We start from the raw sequence: 20,295 nt of genomic DNA, 5'->3' as shown, positions 1-20,295 counted from the left end.
AAAAAATATCAAGACAAGATTAGAATTTGCTAAAGAGCACTTACAATGGTCCGGGTGTGAAGGCGAAAAAAAATGGAGAAATATTTTATGGAGCGACGAAACAAAAATAAATTTGTTTGGAAACGACTGCCAAAGAAATGTACGCCGACCAAAAGGAAAAGAATTCCACGTTAAATTTACAAAAAAGACGGTAAAACATGGCGGGGGAAACATAATGGTTTGGGGTTGCTTTTCATGGAATGGTGTTGGTCCGATATTCCGAATAGAAGATACCATGAATGCTAGTGGGTATAGAGACATATTGGAAAACGTAATGCTTCCATATGCATCGGAAAATATGCCATTAATATGGACATTCCAGCAGGACAACGACCCAAAACATAGTTCAAGATTAGTTAAAAACTGGTTCTTGGAGAATAACGTACCTGTTTTAAGCTGGCCCAGCCAATCCCCTGATTTAAACTTGTGGAGTGAATTAAAGATAAGGCTTTCGAAGGAAGTTTTCAAAAATAAAGACGATTTATGGGAGAAAACGCAAAAAATATGGTACGAGATTCCATTGGAGAAGTGTCAGAACTTGATATCCAGTATGCCCAGAAGAGTGGAGAAAGTTTTACAAAACAAAGGTGGATATACTGGATACTAGCTTTACTTTAATAATAAACTAATTTTTTTAAGATAAAATTTATTAGCTTTTGTTTAATAAGAATTTTTAAAAATGTATCTATTATTATGAGCACCAAATTTTTCGAAATTTAAGAAATTTAATTTACTTTATAATATTTATTATTAATTATGAAATATTTTGTTTTTGTTTTTTACTCTCCTTTTAACTATAAATAAAAATCGACTGAATTTTTTTTATAATTTTACAATATACCATTATTTTTTTTCGTTTTTAAAAAATAAATTTTGGTGTATCTATTATTTTGAGCAGATGTGTATATTTAAAAAATATAATAAAGATCTAGTAAAATTATTTTCTTTATTGCTTTTTTGTGATCTGCTCTTCATATACATACATACATACATACATACATACATACATACATACATACATACATACATACATACAAAATATATGATATAATCACACATTATATAATAAAAATAAATTAAAATTAAAAATATATGGATTATTTAATAAAAAAATCCTATAAAACAATTGCCTTTTTATTAAATTTTGTATGAATAAATATTTTGAAACAAATTTTTTAATGTTACCAAAAGTTTGATAGAATAAGTTATTGATTTCTTAACTTTTCCGTTAAATCATTTGTTGGGCGAATGCATATAATTATCTTTTTTTTGAGTTAAAAATTATTAAAATAAATTCTAATTTGAAATTTGGTGAACCATTATAACTAGAAATAATTTATTAATTTGAACCCCTGCTAAATACTGATTGATACTGCAAGAAATTAATGGACATTACCATAAAGTAATTGCTAGCTAATGAAGAAATATGTATACGATTATGGTGTAAGTATAAACACAATTTTTGGTGTAAATATAAATTGTATATTTGTTTAAATGTTGATGATTATTTAGCTTATAATTTTCAAATATGACAAATTTTTGCTTTATTTTTTAGAAGCCAATATAGTAATACATACATTAATTTTATCTAATTGTTGACGATTGCCTAGCATAGTCGATTTTTGTTGAAGTACATATAAAGTATTGAGATCACGTTGTTCAAATGCTGTATCAATAGCTTCTTCGTAAAGTCTAAATATTTATAAGTATGTGTTATTTAAAAAATTAAAAGGTAGTATTGCCAAAAAAAAACTTACTCTGCTCTGATATACCAATGTGATTTACGATCATCACGACATTTGATTATAAATTTACGTGCTTCCGTTAAATTGTTCTGTTTAAGACAAACTTCAACAAATGGTTCATATCCAATGGGACTCTTTTTACTTTTGGCAAATTTTTCTAACTCAATCCAATTATGTTTACTGGATAAGCTTAGTATGCGTAACCACCAAAATCTGAAACAGGGAGTTACCATGACAACATTGTACTATTATTCAAATATTATTCAAATTCACCTTCTGTCCGGAACTTTAAAATCGCTTTTAATTTTTTCAGCTTCTTTAAGTTCTCCCAACTCTAAAAGTTTTTCTATTGTATCATGTATGGATAAACCATGGAATGTAATTTGGCCAAAAATCTTAGTATATCTACATTAATAAAAACATTAACTTTAGTAAATATTATTAAAATAAAACATAGATAAAACAAACTTACTTGGTTGTTAAAGCCTTTTGTAACTTCATTAATTTACTTGTGTCTGAACAGAGTTCAGCTTCTACATTTCGACGGCCTTGTGTATAACTGTTGGATATAATTGATAGATTGGATTCTAAAGTTTCACTTTCGAGAGCATTTCGAAAATGATATTCGGCAATTGATTTATGATCATCTTCGGTATTATAAATATCGTATAAAGCGGTACGACTCCACTCATTCATCATTTTTTTATAAATATTTAAAGCCATTGGATACTCGCGTATGATCATCTGAAAATCAACATTTAATTTTATATGTATTTGTTTATTTATTTTATTTATAATTATCAATCATAAAATTCTCTAAATAAAATTTAAGAAGTAATTGATTTTAATGAAGTTTCTTTTTTTAAATTTACTTGTTTACTCACATGGAAATTTGTAAGCATCATTTTTTTTTTAATCTCCAACAATATAGTAGCCACCAATTCGGTGTCCCCAGACTGTGTGGCGCTTTGAACAGCACGATCATATTTACCCAATTTTAACAATAGAGGTACTTGCAAAGACGCTCTGGGTTCCAACTCCAACAACTGAAAATTTAAATAAGTATAACTAGACATATATATACGAGTTTAAAATAAATGTACTGACTTTAATAGCTAACTCATCACGTCCAGCAGCATGTGCTTTTTCTGCTATATTGCAAAATGATATACCTTCAACGGAAGGATTTTTAAATTTCTCCGTTATTTTACGAGCAACTTCATGATCGTCTAAAAAATTTAATTATAAAATATACATAAACTAGATATTCGAATAAAACTTTATTTATATGTACATACTCTTGTCGTTTATGACTTTATGATATGCCCAATGTTCTAATATCCACGATTCTGGCAATTTCAAATGTTTTGCAACTTGTATAGCGATAGCGTAGTGTTTTCGAAATACTAAACGTCCTAAAATAACATCTGGTTTTAAATGTAAAAATCTGTAAATAAATTAATAAACAATATTTATGTGTTCGGCAGGAATGCCAAACATTATTGATTAAATGAGTAAAAATATACATATGTACATTAGAGTTCGTTTGTGACCAGGTCACTTCATTTGTTTTTCGGGTATCATCATTTTTCTTATATATAAAATATACTTACTGTTTAATGGTTAAAGGCATGGCAATTTTAGGATGTCTCAAGCCATTTAAAACTCTTAAAATTCTCAGCATTTTGATATATTCATCTGGATTATGTGAATTTATAAATCCTTTCCCAAAGTAAGCCGTCTACAAAAAAATGTGTAGATCAGATTACGTTTATTAAAGAAAAACAATCTTACCCTCATTAAACATTTTTGTGTTTCTGTACAAAACTCATAACCAGCCGCTTCTATACACTCATATACGGCTTCATCCATACGATCTCGAAAAAGACTTAAGTATTCGTCTGACTGATGGGATTTTTCTTGGAATTTTTTCTGAGCCTCAAATAGAAAACTTGAGGGTTCTTGACTATTTATGGCAAAAATATTCTGTACGCATTTTGGTAATTTTTGTACCATTTCATGAGTATTATTTGTTAATATGCGAACGCCGTCCATTTCTGCAACCAAAAAAATTGCCGGATCATAGCTAAAAAGATTTTTGTCACCATTGCGATTGACAACCAATAAAAATGAATTATATGCTATAACGACAGCATCGGACTGTGAGTTGTCAACATTCATAATCCATTCGATTTGTTTTGGCATGTCTTTGCGTCCAGTATCGAACTCACAATATTTCTGTTTCATATCAACGCTACCCATCCATAAAAGTCCATTATTGGTATACAAAGCCAAATTTTGATGATTATAGGATACGGACATTAAAATTATGCGTTCGAAGGGCTTATCGATTAAATTACGTGTTATTGAACCCACAGATTCTCCCAAAAATAATTTAATGACTTCACGATCCCTTCCCAAGAGACAATAACTGTTCCGCTCTTCTGTTACAATTTCCCAGCAACTGCATTCTGATAGTGATTCTGTAAATATTTGAATAATGAATATTTGTTCAAACATTTGATTGTCTCGTTTTACCAAATGAGACCATAAACTGTTTATGATGCCATTTAAAATATCAAGCAAATCTGATTTAATGAAGCTTGTCATTCCGTTTTTAGTTTCCATATTTTTCATTAGATATGGCTATATAGTCATATCCGTCTCTCTGTTGAACTAACTTTCTGAAGCCCCCCACAATTTTAAGAAACTTACAAACATAACTGATACATCAATATATCGGCTATAGTCATGTTCCGGTTGCTATTTAAATTCGGGAACATCGCCCATGAAATTACCATTTATTCACCATTAGTGGCAAGGGTACTTTTCATTTGCTAAACCCAACTTTTGGAAAATTACAAACACGATTCATACATCAATATATGCGCAATATATAAGCAAAAAATCACGACTACCTCGATTTGTTACCTACTTTTTATCTATATCTGGATTAATAAGATATTAATATAGTCAATAGGAAAGGTCTTTGAAATATCAATCATTAGATATTAATGATACATAGTTCACCAAAAAATGTCATTCACTCAATTTTTCGTTTTTTAGCCGAAGATAGCGCTCTTACTTGAGAGAATTACTCAATCATGTATAAATGGAATTTGCTAAATTCATAAAGCATAACTGATATATTAGGATTTATGTTATTTATGAGCATTGGAAAGTTGTTTTATATACAGAAAGAATCGACTCCCTATACAAAAGTATACATAATAATAATTCTTTTTATTGTAGTAAATGAATATAGGAAACGAAATTATATACTTATATAATATTTTTACTTACTTGGAATTTCTGGTAAGAGACGTGAACGATAATCTTTCATATTATTAAGCTTTATAAATACACGTCCATTTGTGGTCATAACGGCCACTCCAGTTCCAGTTGATGATTGAAATATTTTAGCATCAACTATTTTGGTTAAACCAGCTTCTTGGCCCATACTGTAGGAATCTTTTTCATTTCCAAACATATCGTAAATAAAAACTAAAGCATCGTCTTGTACACAAATCAACTCTTCCGTATCTGACCAACCCATTGAAATCAGCTTACCATGATTCCACTAAAATTATGAAAAATGTTTATTAATAAAAAAAAAATTAAAATTTCTTAAAACTTGCCCATATTTTCCCCAGCTCTTGGCCAACTGTATCAAATATCCGTATAACTGGTTTAGCTGTTCCTTTAATCGGCACAATCTGATTAGGGTCTCTTGTCACAGCCAAAGGTCCGCCATACGGAGCACATACCACTTTCATATATTCCAAATCCAAATCTAATGGCCAGTCTGGTGTGTGTAAATCCAATTTTCTATATCGAAGTGGTTATTTAAAAATGGGTGTTAACCATATTATTTTTTAGTTTTATCTTTTTTTGTATTTACCTGTAAGTGGTGGGTCTTAAAACGAACCAATCACCAGTATTATACATAATCGGCATTATTATTTTTAAATTTTCTAAACTTTTGTTAAATGTTTAATTTTTGCACCAACTCAAAGTGTATTTTGTTGCATTTTTTGCAAACAAAATAAATTATGACAGTATAAACAGAGAATAAAGTGAAATGAGAAAATTTGTTTTGATCAGCTCAAGGCGAATTTATATAAGATGGTGGCAGTCAAGGCGTATTTAACAAGGTGACAGCAGTGGCGAATTGAAATAAATACAGGCGAATTCACTTATTTTTTATATATAGAGTTTGACATACGGACGTACGGGCGAATATTTTTTATATATGTAGTTTGACATTTGTGCGTGCTATTTCTATAATCAGCTGTGCTGCCGATGGCACCTTATTAAATGCACCTTGGTGGCAGTTGTACAAAAATAACAGTCGGTCTTAGCAAATGTCAGAAAACAGAAATTAAAGATTAAGAAAATATGCAATAAAACTTAAAATTGTGTGAATATTTGAACAGTAATTTATGTAAATAAATATTTTGTTAATAAGTATAGAATATGTAGATATTGAAGTATAAAAAACAGCTTTGACGGACCAAACAAGTAATCAACGGTTTGACTGACTCCACCAAGTATGAATTCGCCTTGGATCAGCTGTATTAGCATTTATATCAAGGTGCATTTAATAAGGTGCCATCGGCAGCACAGCTGATTATAGAAATAGCTCGCACAAATGTCAAACTACATATATAAAAAAATATTCGCCCGTACGCCCGTATGTCAAACTCTATATATATGTGCGTGCTATTTCTATAATCAGCTGTGCTGCCGATGGCACCTTATTAAATGCACCTTGATTTATATATTTAGAGATTTTGGATAACATTAAGTGTTGCCATATAAATGCATTTGTCCTATATTAATTATTGGAGATTTTGGATAATAACTTTTGCCATATTACGGAACAAAATCTGACTATAAAAACGGTACAATAATAAATTAAAACAAATAAATAAATAAGTTATACAGTTTGTGGTACATCCAAGATCAATTGAAACACTTTCGCCCGGTCGAAGGCCGCCAATACAGAAATTATAAATATTAACGACAAAAAATGTGTAAATATAAATCGTAGTATTTAGACAAAATAAAAAGCGTTGCCATGTCGGCATTAAAGGGTAAATCCCTACTTTTTACACCAAGCATAACCTAGCGTTTACACATGCAAGTAACAGTTCGAAAAACACAATACATTCACACTTTTGCACTAACACAAGCACACATGCAGCCACTTACAGCTCACTGCCTAGTGAATTTCGATGGACAGTGATTTTTTGACACTTACTGCAATAAAGTGTCAAAAACACAAACAGAGTTGCCTAACTAAAAAAATTTAAAAAAAATTACTGGATTGTGGTAAAATAATTATTATATTTTTAACTTATTTTATGTATATTTGTAAAAAAAATTGTTTTTTCTCTTCAAATATGAATAAAGAACGCTATTAAATTAATTTAAGAGCACTAATCTCATTAAAGTAATAATAATAATTATTTATAACAATTATTTCCCTACAAATATATGTATGTGGTATCCTAGGCAACTCTTAATAATAATGTGTTTACGTTTTGACGACATTTTTAAAATGAACTTTTACTTGCATGTGTAAACGCTCAAGCAACTTGTAGACATTTCGATGTATTTTCGACATTTTCGATAATAATACGTATTCTCAACTTTCCTCAATCTACTTGCATGTGTAAACGCACCGTAAGGTGGTGTTGATACCATAGCTGATTATTTTTTCTTCACTAGCATGGCGTAATGATTATAAGGTGTATGCGTTACGGCAACAAATACAACAATACAAAAACAAATAACTTTTATAGTGTCAAAAACAGCTGACATAATGTATACAAACTACAGCAAAAAAAAATTTTGACAAGATTAAAGTTGTAAACAAACTCGAGCAAAAAAATTATCAGCTGTTTGATTAATGTCACCTTGTATATCATTACACCATGTTCACTAGTATAGAGGCTAGAACTGTCAAATTGACAGTTTACAGCCAACATAAACAAAACAAATTGCATGTGGTTTTTGTAAATGTTGTACTTTTTGTAGAATTGCTCTCACCCAAAGTAAATTAATAAAGTAGCGACAGTACTACAACAAATACAACATTTACAAAAACCACAAGCAATTTTGTTTTTGGTTTAAGGTCTGAGCTGTCAAAGTTGCCTGTTGTTGTTTTTGCTTTTGGGCTTGTTGTATTTTTCGCCACAACAACCACAAGTGAATTGACAGATTAGACCAAAGTAAAAAAAATAGTCAGCTGTTCTACTGAGTCTACTTTATTAATTTACTTTGCTCTCACCTTATATTGAATTCGCCTTGGCCAAGCAGTAAAACATGTGTCATCATTTGCCGAATAGTATTTATTCAACGACACGTTTAGTATTGCTGTCACTTTTTAAAGGAAATTGCAGTGCATTGTTTGATTTAAATAAATAAATAGACTGGGAACATGAGTGATAATCAAATTGCAGTGGCTGAAGGCGTTGATGCCTTAACTCTCAATCCTAATGAAATAGAAGAGACTGCAACGGGTGTTGAGGTTACTGTTATTGATGAGCAAAATGATATTGTCGATCCATGGAATGTGGCTAGTAGCAGTGCCACTGGAATCGATTATGAAAAATTAATAAGTAAGCTAAAAAATAGTGTTTCCCTAGTATTGTTTACTTATTGATTTAACATTTTCTAGAACGCTTCGGTTCCTCCAGAATTGATGATGAACTGATAGCTCGTATTGAAAAGATAAGTGGTAAGCCTGCTCATCATTTGATACGACGTGGTATATTCTTTTCACACCGCGAACTAAGTACTATCTTAACATTGAAGGAACAAGGTAAACCCTTTTACTTGTATACCGGTCGTGGTCCTAGTTCGGAATCGTTGCATTTGGGTCATTTGATACCATTTATAATGACAAGGTAAGTTAGGTCTTTTTTTTCATGTATAACTCTGGTTAATAATTTCTATTCAATAATTTAACTTTAGATATCTTCAAGAAACTTTTGATGTACCTTTGGTAATTCAAATGTCTGATGACGAGAAGACTTTGTGGAAAGATTTGAAAGTAGAAGATGCAATTAAATTGGCTCATGAGAATGCTAAAGATATCATTGCTATGGGATTTGATGCAGAGAAGACATTTATATTTAATAACTTAACATTTATGGGGTAAGTAAAGGATGAAAACGTGACTATTATAAAGACCCTTTTTTGAGTTTTTTTTATTTAAACGGAATCAATATATTGTATACATATTAGTATTATACTTTCTGTATATCTTAAAAACGGGGGTTTAATTTTGCATTGTAATTATAAATTACATATCGTTACAAAAAATTGCAAACGTCTCTAACAGAAACAACTTGATTGTTGTTTTATATAAGATTCAGTATTGCCGATGTAACACTTACTTGTTCTTTTAAATAATTTTGAGATTTTTTTTTTTAATGAAATCGTTTTATAATTCACTAAATATAAATTCAGCATTACTTGTATTACTAAAATATGTTTATTACATTTATCAGTATATTTAAAAATTTTAAATATTTTATGCTTTAACATTTCCTAAAAGTTAGATTGGGTGGTTTTCTTTTTAGATGACGATATGTTTAATATTTATTTATTTAAACTTACATATGCCTAGAAATAATAGATTAGCTTTTTATTTAACAACAAGTGCTAGGGGGAATTTCCTTTATTTTTTATTGGATATGATGAAATAAATATTTATTCTTTGTTGCATATTATATGGTTATTTCCCCAACTAAATAAATTGCGAAGTTATTAGAACAAATATTACAAAGTTGTATCGTCATTGTATAAAAAACGCAATAAAATGTATACAAAAAGAAAAAAATCTTTTGATGTTATCTTCTCCTTTTTTTTGTAATATTTGGGGATAAATAATAAGGTACAATGCTAAAATAACAGTAAAATGTTATTGACATTTTACTGTTATTTTTAAATAAATGGACTATGAGCAAGTGTGATTAAATTTAGTTTGTTGTCTATTTATCATACTGTTATTCCCCCAATCACATAAATGACGATGTTATTATTCCAAGTTTTATAATTTTTATTAAAAAAATGCAACTAATGAAAATGTATTGATGTTAACTTCTTCTTTAATTTTGGACTGAATTAGTAATGCGTAGTACATTAGACAAGCCCTTAAAAAATAGATTTGCTTTGGATGTGTCTTATTTTGTTCGTTAGTAGCTAAAACTAACTATGCATTGCAAAATAGAACCCGTGCCGGAAATCTATTCAAAGTTATAAAATTGGGTAAATAATGGTCCTTCTTTTGATTTAAAAAAAAAATATTTTTAAATAATATTTTTTAAACATTTGAAATAAATCTAGAGGAAATTAACTTTCTTACAAGGTATAAAACATTGACTACTTATTCCAAACATTTAAACAGTATTATTGAAATACGAACATTTTTTAAGAAAGCAAAACAAGTAATTTTCCAAATTTTATAAGTTTCAATCGATTTCCGGCACGGATTCTAATTATCCGATTTCACTTAAATTTTGCAATAGCTAGTTTACAATTCAAGTCCATTATTTTTTTGTCAAAATTCCAAAGTTTTTATCAAATGGAATTGAGTGTAACTATGTTAATAATTTACAATAGCATCAAATTTTTTTTAATTATTCATTTAATTTCACCAAAAAAAAACGTAAATTATAAATTTGTTAAAGAAATTTTGGATTTCCTTTGCGTTCACTTGGTTTGGAAAAAGAAATTTGAAAAAATTGTTTACCCGACATTTTCCCTTTAGGGTTAAAGTTTTTGTCTGTACTGTTTCTATTTTCAACACCAATAGAATTCAACTAATATAATTCATCATTGGTGAACAATTGAAAATAAAATCAGTTTTTTAAATATGAAAATAAACGAAGTGATATAATGTAGTCTAGTTTAGATTCCTGCTTTATAACCGAACAACCTGGGTTCGAAAATTCGAGAGGCGGCGCAACAATTTTTATTAAAAAAAAAAATAAAAGTACACAATATAAAATAGGGCAAAAAATACTTTTGAAAAAAGTACCAAGGTACGTATGTGTACTGAAATTCGAAGTTCATTCGATAAAAAAAATCAAATATTTGTCCCTAAATAGGTGGCTGTATTTGTTGTGGAATCTTACATCCAATATTCGATGTCTGGTTGTGGATAAAAAACTCAAAAGCTATATTTTCTTTAAAGAAATTTTAATCGACGTGCGAAATATGCATATTTATGATCGGCGGTGCGCCTTTCTACTTACTAAACTAATCTAAAATCTGCATTAAATAATTTCAATAGATGTTGTATTTATTTTCTTTTTATAGCCAATGTCCAGCAATGTATCAAAATGTTATACGTATCCAAAAATGTGTCACATTTAATCAAGTTAAGGGTATTTTTGGTTTTGGAGATTCAGATCTTATTGGAAAAATTGGATTTCCAGCTGTGCAGGCTGCTCCTGCTCTTTCGAACACATTTCCGTTCATATTTGGAGATCGTAAGGTACATTGTTTAGTACCATGTGCAATCGATCAAGATCCATACTTCAGAATGTGTCGGGATGTAGCGCCACGATTAGGTTATCCCAAATGTGCTCTAATACATTCAACATTTTTCCCGGCTTTACAGGGAGCAAAATCGAAAATGTCTGCCAGCGAACAAAATTCAGCAGTATTTTTAACGGATACACCGAAACAAATTAAAAATAAAATTAATAAATATGCATTTTCTGGAGGTCGTACCACCGTCGAGGAACATAGAGCTTTGGGTGGCAATCCAGATATTGATGTGGCTTATCAACTATTGAAATTCTTTTTGGATGATGATAATGAATTAGAAAGAGTTCGTTTAGCCTACAGCAAGGGTGAAATGTTAACTGGAGAAATTAAAAAATTAGCAATCGAGGTAAGTTTCTTGACAAATATATTGTTCGTACCTGTATTGATATATTTTGTTCATAGACTGTTACTCCGATCGTGGAACAACACCAAGCCGCTCGGAAACTAGTTACCGACGAAATATTGCAAGATTTTATGAAAATACGTCCTTTGAAATTTGGTGGCAATAGTTAAATTACATTATTTATATATGTATGTACTTCCAATGTTATCATAAAAAATCGTACATTTGTATACTTAGATATTTGCTTTTGTATTAAAATATAACCTAAGGTCACATTTAAATTATTGAATTTAATTTTGTATGTTTTTTTTAAGAAATAATTAACAAAATGCTTACTACTTAATAAATTATTTCATGAATTTAATTATGTATGTATTTCAAAAATTATGTGCTTTTAATTTAAATAGTGGTTAATGTTTTTGTGAAAATATAATTTGATTTTTTTTATTTAAATTATTTAACATTATAAAATTAAATGAAGATATTCACATAAACTTATATTCTAAAAAGGAAAGTGGTAGGTAGTCATGAAAAAGTCACATTATTGGAATAAATGAATACATAAGGAAATGATTAAATATATTTTTCTTGTACAAAGAATAAAAAAGAACGAGGCATCACAGAAATAATGCATCAAACACTTCTTTTAAAGCAATGTTCGATGTCATAATTTAGCGTATGGCTTGAGCCATATGCAATGGAGTAACCATAAGAGTAAGTTCAGCATCTTTTAGATTAGCTCCTCTCAAATTGGCCTCCTGTAAATCACTGCCAGATAAATTACAACGTTCCAAATCTGCGCCCGCCAATACTGCAGCTCGTAGATTGCAATTTTTCATATTAGCATTTTTAAGATTGGCCACTCTAAGATTGACGCCTGCCATATTAGAACTTTCTAAGCAAGCACCTTTAAGATTAACGCCCTCAAGGTTAGTGCGTAAACCGGATGGGTCCTCAAAATTACATCCCCTTAAATTGGCACCTTCCATGTTGGCACACAAACCTTTAACGGATACAAGTTGAGCACATTCTAAATTGGCAAATGCCAAATCCGTACGTTCCAAACAGCAATATGTTAGATTAGCGTGTGATAGATTGCATCTTTGCATGCAAGCATACTGAAAATAAATGTTTAGTCTGTAAACAGAATTATGAATAAATTTTAATTGCAAGGAAAAACCTTAAAATTTATGTTACGAAAGTCCAGCTTTCTTAAGTCAGCACCTGCTAAGTTCACGCCCTGGAAACGAATCTCTGTTATTTGTGATGTTTGTATTAAAGCCTTAATGACATCTCTTCGAGTCAAAGGTACATTATCCATTGACTGATTCTGTTGTAATATTTGTGGTTCTAATTGGCTAACCAACGTTTCTAGACCAAAAAATTTTGCCTCCTCCAAAACACCCTCCAAACTGACATTTTGATCAACTATTAACTGGCCATGTCTTAAATAGTTAATAATTGGTTCAAAATAATGCGGACTCCGATCTATTAAATAAGCCCCTTGTTCATCTTGGTTACTAGGTAGCATAGCTCCATCTTGTGAAAACATACGTGCCAACATACTCTCCGGCTCTTTGCTTACCAATGTCCATATTGTGGTAAGAAATACCTTACCACCAACATTTAGTTTTATCCACTTGGAAGATGGAAATTCCTTGGCCATAACTGCGGTCATAGATACGGAACCACCAAATTTGTTAGCAGTATCGGAACAGCTATTCTCTAGATCTGTTTCTATATTTTTAGCATTTTCATTATTATTACAAACAGTATTGCTATTGTTTTCGTCAATATTCATAATATTTTGATTTTTTCTTTTAAATTTGTAATTAATTGTAAAGAGACAAAAATGTTGATGCCCCTTCAAGAAATTTCATCTGATAATTATATTTTATTTTGGTACTAGTTTAACACATATTCTACTTTAGGCTTTCATTCGAATAAAAATGATGCCAGATCTGATGACAAATTACACAAAGTAAATTAATATACACAAATCTTTTATTTATTTATGTTAATAACAAATAATGAACACTACATAAATTTGCATCATTTTTTGTGTGTTGATAGCTCTCTTAATTGCAAGAATAAAAACTTTAAAATGTTTGTCTGCAATATCTTAGTTTAATTAATAATCTGCGCGCCCGTCCAAAGGCAGGCCATTCAGAACATATAACATCAACAGTGAATTAATTATGAAAATATAAACTGTTACTGGAATCAAATTAAGATCCCGTTATTAATTGTCATTTACTTTTAATTAACGAATTTAAATTTATTTTAATTTTCAATATTTTGGTACTGCATTGTATAATACAGATATGTATATATGTGGTATAGCATATTAAGGGAAAAAATTAACAATCTGAGATGTATTTTTATTTAAAATATTTCGCTACTCAAATGTGTAGCATCTTCACGAAAAAATTAAAAGTTAGTAAGCTAAGTAAATTATAATTAATAATAAAGATCTAGATTTTTCTTCTGCTATGGGGTTTACAAATTGGTTTTGAAAAAAATTAATTACATTTTCATGTTTCTTATCAGTATAGCAAAACCGGTTATCTGAATAAAAAATAGGTAAAAACAAATGATCTTGTTTCATGCTTCATTTGTTTCTTTCAAGGCGTTCGCAAACTGCGGATTGACATAACACGATTCGTTTTATGTTGAACCAGCTTCCGATTAATCCGCTTTATGGTCCGACCCAAGGCGTATTTAACAAGGTGACAGCAGTGGCGAATTGAAATAAATACAGGCGAATTCACTTATTTTTTATATATAGAGTTTGACATACGGACGTACGGGCGAATATTTTTTATATATGTAGTTTGACATTTGTGCGTGCTATTTCTATAAACAGCTGTGCTGCCGATGGCACCTTATTAAATGCACCTTGGTCCGACCACTTATGCAACAGTGTTACCTTATCAATACATTTATTAATTCGCCGTGTTATCAAGCTACAATGCAAGGCGAATTCATACAAGGTGGTGTCAGTTCTACAAAAACAACGATTGGTCTTAACAAATGTCAAAATACCAAAATGAAAAATTAAACAAATAAGTATTTAAACTTAATATAGTGTAGATAATTGAATAGTGAGGGCTTTACTTATTTATGTAAACAATAAATATTTTGTTAATAAGCTTAGAATATGTAGATATTTAAATATAAAAACAAGCTTTGACAGTTGTTAGAACCAAAAAGCGAAAAAAAAATTATCAGATGTTTGACTGACTCCACCTTGCTACAATAATTTATTTTAATAACAAAAACAGCAAAACCAAGGCGAATTTATACGTCTCGAGCAAAACGACAGGTGCATTTAAATTTAAATGTTTATTCAATTTTGTTGTCAAGGTTTGCAAAAAAGATCAAAATAAAATTTTATAAATATACAAATTGATATTTAAAAAATGTTTCCCAATCGATACTGTAATATTAAAAAATGTGCTCAAGAAAAAACTGAAGGAAGCGATTCTTATTTTTTGAAATTAGTACATGATGAGTATAAACAAGTTGACCAATTAAAAGATGTGGAAAAATTGGCAACTGCTGAAAACCCACGTACTAAATTTCTGGAAGAAAGCTCCGATATTTGCAATGAATTGCGAGAGTGCAAAGTTAATGACATATTAAGACAAAAACGACGACAACAGTTACGCGCAAACAGCCATGAATTGCGTCAACTAGAAAAACAACTTCAATCTGCCTTGGTGACCAAGCAGTTAAAGGAGCAGCAACAAATGTTAGCACAGCAAAGAGATGATGAAATTAGTAAAAAACGTGAAGAAAATGCACAATTTGCGGCTGAATGTGAACTTGTACGTAAGTCTATATTACAGCAAGAAGAGGAGGAAAAACAAAAAAAGGATGTTTTCCGTGGTATATTAAAATGCCAAATTGGAGATTTGCGAGAAAGACGTAGGAAAGAATTTGAGAATGTCATTAAAGATAGGGATGAAATGGAAAAACTACTTAAACGAATTAAAAATGAGGAAATGTCTGAACGCACAGAGGCTGAGAAACTTCGTGAAAGATGTAAGAAGGAAATGGAAGAGTCATATCGCAATAGAGAATTACAACGACAATTGGAAAAGGAAAGAAATGTTGATGATACCGAACGTAATTTAGCTTATCAAAAACAATGTGACAACATAAAGTCCCAAATGGTTGCAGATAGAATACGCATTCAAAAAGAAAAGGAGGCTCTTAGTGAACAAATAGGGCAACAGTTATCTACACTACACAAGGAAAAGGAAAAGCGTGAAAGTTTGCTGCTTTCACTTTTGGTGGAAGAACGTAAAGCAAAAGAGGATCAGCGTTATCGAGAAACTTTAATAAAAAAAGTCAGAGAACGTGAGAAATTACGCATTGAAATGGAAAATTATCGTCAAGAAATTCAAATTCAAAAGGAGAGACAATTTAAAGAGGAAGAAGAAAAATTTCGTGAAGAACATTTGCGATATTTGGCTGAACGCGATAAGTTGGATCTACTGTCTGATGAAAAACGCCGTCGCAAAAAGTTGGAACATAGTAAAGCACTAAGAGAAATGATTGAAATAAGAAGATGTCACAGAGCAAATGCAATAAGGAACCGAATTGTAGATTTTGAAAAGTTAATAAGCGGCGAAAGAGAGAGGTATATATTATAAAAAAATTCTTAGCTAAATAATTCTTTAACATCTTTAATTTTTTAGGGACCAACTAATTGAAGAGGAACGTAAACGAATACTAAGTGATGCTCCGAAGGAATTATTAAGTTATTTACCTCCTGGAGTTCTAAGATCGTCTGATAAAGAGTTTCTGACTCTACCAGGACAGAAGACATAGTTATAACCATATGGTTGAATATATATATACCGTAAATGTGCGACGAAAACTGGACTTTTGCATTCAGTATTACAAATAATTTGTTGTCAAACGTTACACACATTTTATCGGTAATAGATTAGTTTCAAATCAATTGAAAAACACGAATCTTCAAATATATATCACTTTAAATTTTTCTTAATTGGACCATAGTTATTTAAAGAATAATATAATTGATAACCCTTTTGTCGCAAATGAGTGATATATGTGCAGATATATTTTATATAAATTTAATTTAAATAATATCAGCAAAATTGTGAATTAAAATTTCTCCGGGATTTTTTTGCCTTTTCTTATTTTTAACATTGAATTTGAATAGGAAAAATTGGAAAAGGGAAAAAACTCCCGGGGAATTTTTATTCATAATTGGGCTGTATATGTATATTTTATATTAATAAATCTTTCCACATTTTCTATTTTCATGTATGTATATTAAAATTAATTAAAGATTACTCTTTAAACGTTTAGGTTTTTAAGAATATTTTTTACATCTAATTTAAAAATTCTAAAATGTTGGCGCAAAAAATGTATGTATTTATAAATTCCTATTAGTTGGGAATATCGACATTGTTTTTTGGCCACAGTAACGGAAATACCATTATCGAAGCAACAGAAAATACATTACTGTTACCTTTATCCGTTAAGAATAGTTAGCCAACATTGATTTCAATTAGATATTTTCAGAAATTTAAATTATGAATAGATAACCCTGTTTTACAACATTAAAAACATTAGTGGTATTCACAATGTAGAGTACTTGTCCTGGTAATGTAGTAAAAGAGCACAATTTCCACTCCGCTGGCGAATGAGTTCCATTTTAATAGTATATGATTTTGTTTGATATTCCTCCGGCAGTGAACTACATGAGGTTCACAAGTGATTTTGATTGGCATTTTTGTCATTTACGTTTAACAGTAATAAAATGTGTCCACAAAATCTAATATACCCACTCCGGAATTAAAATTATGTGTTTCCACATAGAAATTCATTAAAATTTGTTAAAATTAAAAAAAAATTTCAATAAAAATAAATTTATAAAACAGTGATGTTTGTATTATCATAATAATTCAAATAAACTATATAAAAAAGTTTGTATGTACATTAATACATTTTAGCTTAATATAAATTTACTAGAATCAGATATACATTTTTTATCTAAAAATTAGTTGTTATTTTCAAAAATGTATTGTTACGAAATTGTACTTGAATTCAAATATAACGATTATAAGGGCTTATTTAAAAGTAGCATAATGCTTTCAAATAATAGTGCTGTAATAGCAAACTGTAACATATCTGTGGGCATTATTAAATAAAAGCTTTCAGTTGACCATTGATCGTAAGTTGGCAACGCTGTTTGAATTCGAATATTCAGTTAAAGAACATTGTAGAAAGTACACCACAGATGGCGTATGATCTAGAATATTCGAACTTTGACAGTTAAAGAGCAATCTAGAGTGCAGATGGCAGTGTTATAAATAGTGGCAGAGGTTGCAGTCGTTAGTGAGTTTATCAGAGACGCTTTTCGAATAAACATCAACTGAGTGCCTTAAAGTGTGTTGTGTTTTTCAAATAAATTCGTGTACATTATAAATTGTGTCTGTATTTCAGAGAATTTATAAACGTGTATAAAAAACATTGAGTGGCTATTTAATTCTGTGGTTGTTGTACATTTTGAATAAATAAAGAGTTGTTACAATTTTTAAACTACTAAACGGCTTTTATTTGCAATCAAAAGTATCCGGTTTATTTAAGGAAATAAACTAGCGTTTTGAAAAGGTTAAAACGTAACAGTATTATTACTATAAACAATCAATGAAAAAAAGAAAATCAACGAATATTTTATCCTAATTGAAAGCAACACTAACAACGAAAAAGAGGAAATAAATGAGAAGCATTGCCAGCTTAGACAGAAATCAGTACATTAGTTATTGTGCCTTTAACAAACGTTTATGAATACAATAGTTTTATAAATCGTTAACAAATATTGTGCTTTAAATCTACAATAAGGTTTTTTATGCATATAGCAGTAAATTAACAATAATCTAATAATGAGAATATAATTATTTAGGGCGTGAATTTCGTTTACTCCCATTATATAAATAATACCTTATATTAAATATTTCGTCTGGCAATATTTGTACTTCTGACATTATATGTTATCATAATCAGTGAGCTTGATGTCGGTGTTGCAAAAGAAGAAGCATTTTATTTTATTCGACATTAAAACACGTATTGCAGAATTTTTTTTATAAAAAATTTACAACATTTACGTATATATCACATCTAAGCTTGATAATAAGAACTATATATACACTCTAAACAAATTTATATCGGAAAGTGTCAATTAGTTCTTAAAATATTGTTAAATATGATGACGGCATCCGAGACAGCTTCGTCGGGAACGGAAAGAGGCCAGCGCGGTGTTAGTCGTGTCTTGGCCAAATTAGATAGTTCCATTGAGGCGGGCAACTATTATGAAGCCCACCAAATGTATCGTACATTGTATTTTCGTTACACAGCTCAGCGAAAATATGACGACTGTTTGGAGTTACTCTACAAAGGGTCAATGAAATTGATTGCTAAGCAACAAGAAACAAGTGCTGCGGATTTGGGTTTATTAATATTAGATACTTTGGAAAAAAGAGGTAATTGCAAGGATGGCGACCTATGGATAGAGCGTATTGGTAACTTGATAACACGATTAAGTCCTACAACTGTTGAACGTGACACTATAATAGTAAGTGAAATATCAAAAGATTAATCTTAGCGAATAACACTAATCAAAAGTTGTTTTTAGAATCGTTCCATTAAGTGGAGTTCAGAAATATCTGGTAATTATCCTGGTGATCCAACTCTGTATAAAATACTAGCTCAAGTGTATTGGGCTGAAGGCAATACAGAATTAGCTAGACGCTATTACATGTTATGTCGGGATGGCAATCTTTGTGGACGTATATTAATAAAAATCAATGAAATGAAAGGCTTTAATAGCGAAGTGGATCTATTCATATTACAGGCAGTTTTACAGCAAATCAGTGTAAATGATCGTAAAACAGCTGAAGATACTTTCACCACATACACCCGGTATCATCCCAAAATAAACCGCAAGGAGGCTCCCTTTAAGAAGCCCCTTTTAAATTTCGTTCATTTTTTGTTTCGTCTAATGGACACTAAGAATCTAGAAGCTTTCCGTTCGTTGTGTACACTATATAAAACAGAACTGGACCGTGATGCAGCCTTCGAAAAATATTTAGCCAAGATTGGTGTACAACATTTTGGAGCTAATGCCCCTGCGTCACCGTCTGATAATCGATTCGGTGGCATGTTCGGTGATGTTATATCTCGTCTACTTCAGGGAATAGATGATGACGACGATGAAGAGCAGGGTGAACGTGGGCATGGAGATGGAGCTCATGCCTTGGACTGACAAGCAAGTCCAGTCTGGTGGGAGTAGAAAATATTAAATGTTGCTAATTTTATAAAAGTTTGTATTTTTAATTTTTGCCACATAATAATTATTTTTTTTTTATTTGGTAATATCTAATTTAATATTTGTTTCTTACATTGACTTGATTTGGTTAATTGTGTTTTAATTTTAACAAAATACATACTTATTGTAAGAAAATGTTCTTATAACCAAAAAATGTATTGTACTTTTATTGTGTACTAGATGTATGCACCCTGCATTGAAAAGTATTCAGAAATTTTTTCACAATCAGCCCA

At 30.2% G+C, this 20,295-nt stretch overlaps 6 protein-coding genes across 6 annotated transcripts in view; 3 read left to right on the top strand and 3 right to left on the bottom strand.

Moving 5' to 3' along the window:
• The window catches only part of ATPsynC (ATP synthase, subunit C), a 345,384-nt gene that overhangs the window by 70,725 nt on the left and 254,364 nt on the right, over positions 1-20,295 (bottom strand). The gene's annotated exons all lie outside the window — the stretch shown is intronic.
• Vps16A (vacuolar protein sorting 16) lies at positions 1,499-5,860 on the bottom strand. Its single transcript, XM_065515966.1, has 12 exons — positions 5,686-5,860; positions 5,423-5,612; positions 5,088-5,364; positions 3,579-4,267; positions 3,398-3,525; positions 3,083-3,231; positions 2,892-3,013; positions 2,669-2,830; positions 2,257-2,528; positions 2,058-2,189; positions 1,797-1,997; positions 1,499-1,731 (listed from the first exon to the last, which is right to left on the bottom strand). The coding sequence occupies exons 1-12, from the start codon at positions 5,739-5,741 to the stop codon at positions 1,584-1,586; spliced, it is 2,526 nt and encodes an 841-aa protein (XP_065372038.1). The 5' UTR covers positions 5,742-5,860; the 3' UTR covers positions 1,499-1,583.
• On the top strand, positions 8,142-12,078 carry TrpRS (Tryptophanyl-tRNA synthetase). The gene is made up of 5 exons (XM_065515964.1): positions 8,142-8,410; positions 8,470-8,698; positions 8,766-8,948; positions 11,118-11,697; positions 11,754-12,078. Exons 1-5 carry the CDS (start codon positions 8,230-8,232, stop codon positions 11,862-11,864), a joined length of 1,284 nt encoding a protein of 427 aa, XP_065372036.1. The 5' UTR covers positions 8,142-8,229; the 3' UTR covers positions 11,865-12,078.
• Positions 12,111-13,579, bottom strand: LOC135963949 (BTB/POZ domain-containing protein KCTD9). The gene is made up of 2 exons (XM_065515965.1): positions 12,875-13,579; positions 12,111-12,812 (listed from the first exon to the last, which is right to left on the bottom strand). The coding sequence occupies exons 1-2, from the start codon at positions 13,493-13,495 to the stop codon at positions 12,366-12,368; spliced, it is 1,068 nt and encodes a 355-aa protein (XP_065372037.1). The 5' UTR covers positions 13,496-13,579; the 3' UTR covers positions 12,111-12,365.
• Positions 15,035-16,715, top strand: LOC135958039 (meiosis-specific nuclear structural protein 1-like). Its single transcript, XM_065508905.1, has 2 exons — positions 15,035-16,342; positions 16,401-16,715. Exons 1-2 carry the CDS (start codon positions 15,117-15,119, stop codon positions 16,531-16,533), a joined length of 1,359 nt encoding a protein of 452 aa, XP_065364977.1. The 5' UTR covers positions 15,035-15,116; the 3' UTR covers positions 16,534-16,715.
• On the top strand, positions 18,867-20,116 carry LOC135963947 (Golgi to ER traffic protein 4 homolog). The gene is made up of 2 exons (XM_065515963.1): positions 18,867-19,309; positions 19,370-20,116. The coding sequence occupies exons 1-2, from the start codon at positions 18,941-18,943 to the stop codon at positions 19,997-19,999; spliced, it is 999 nt and encodes a 332-aa protein (XP_065372035.1). The 5' UTR covers positions 18,867-18,940; the 3' UTR covers positions 20,000-20,116.

The sequence above is a fragment of the Calliphora vicina genome, chromosome 1, assembly GCF_958450345.1.
Source record: "Calliphora vicina chromosome 1, idCalVici1.1, whole genome shotgun sequence".
Classification (NCBI taxonomy): Eukaryota; Metazoa; Arthropoda; class Insecta; order Diptera; family Calliphoridae; genus Calliphora; species Calliphora vicina.
Note: the sequence above shows the minus strand (reverse complement) of the source record. Positions and strands in the feature narration are given on the sequence as shown.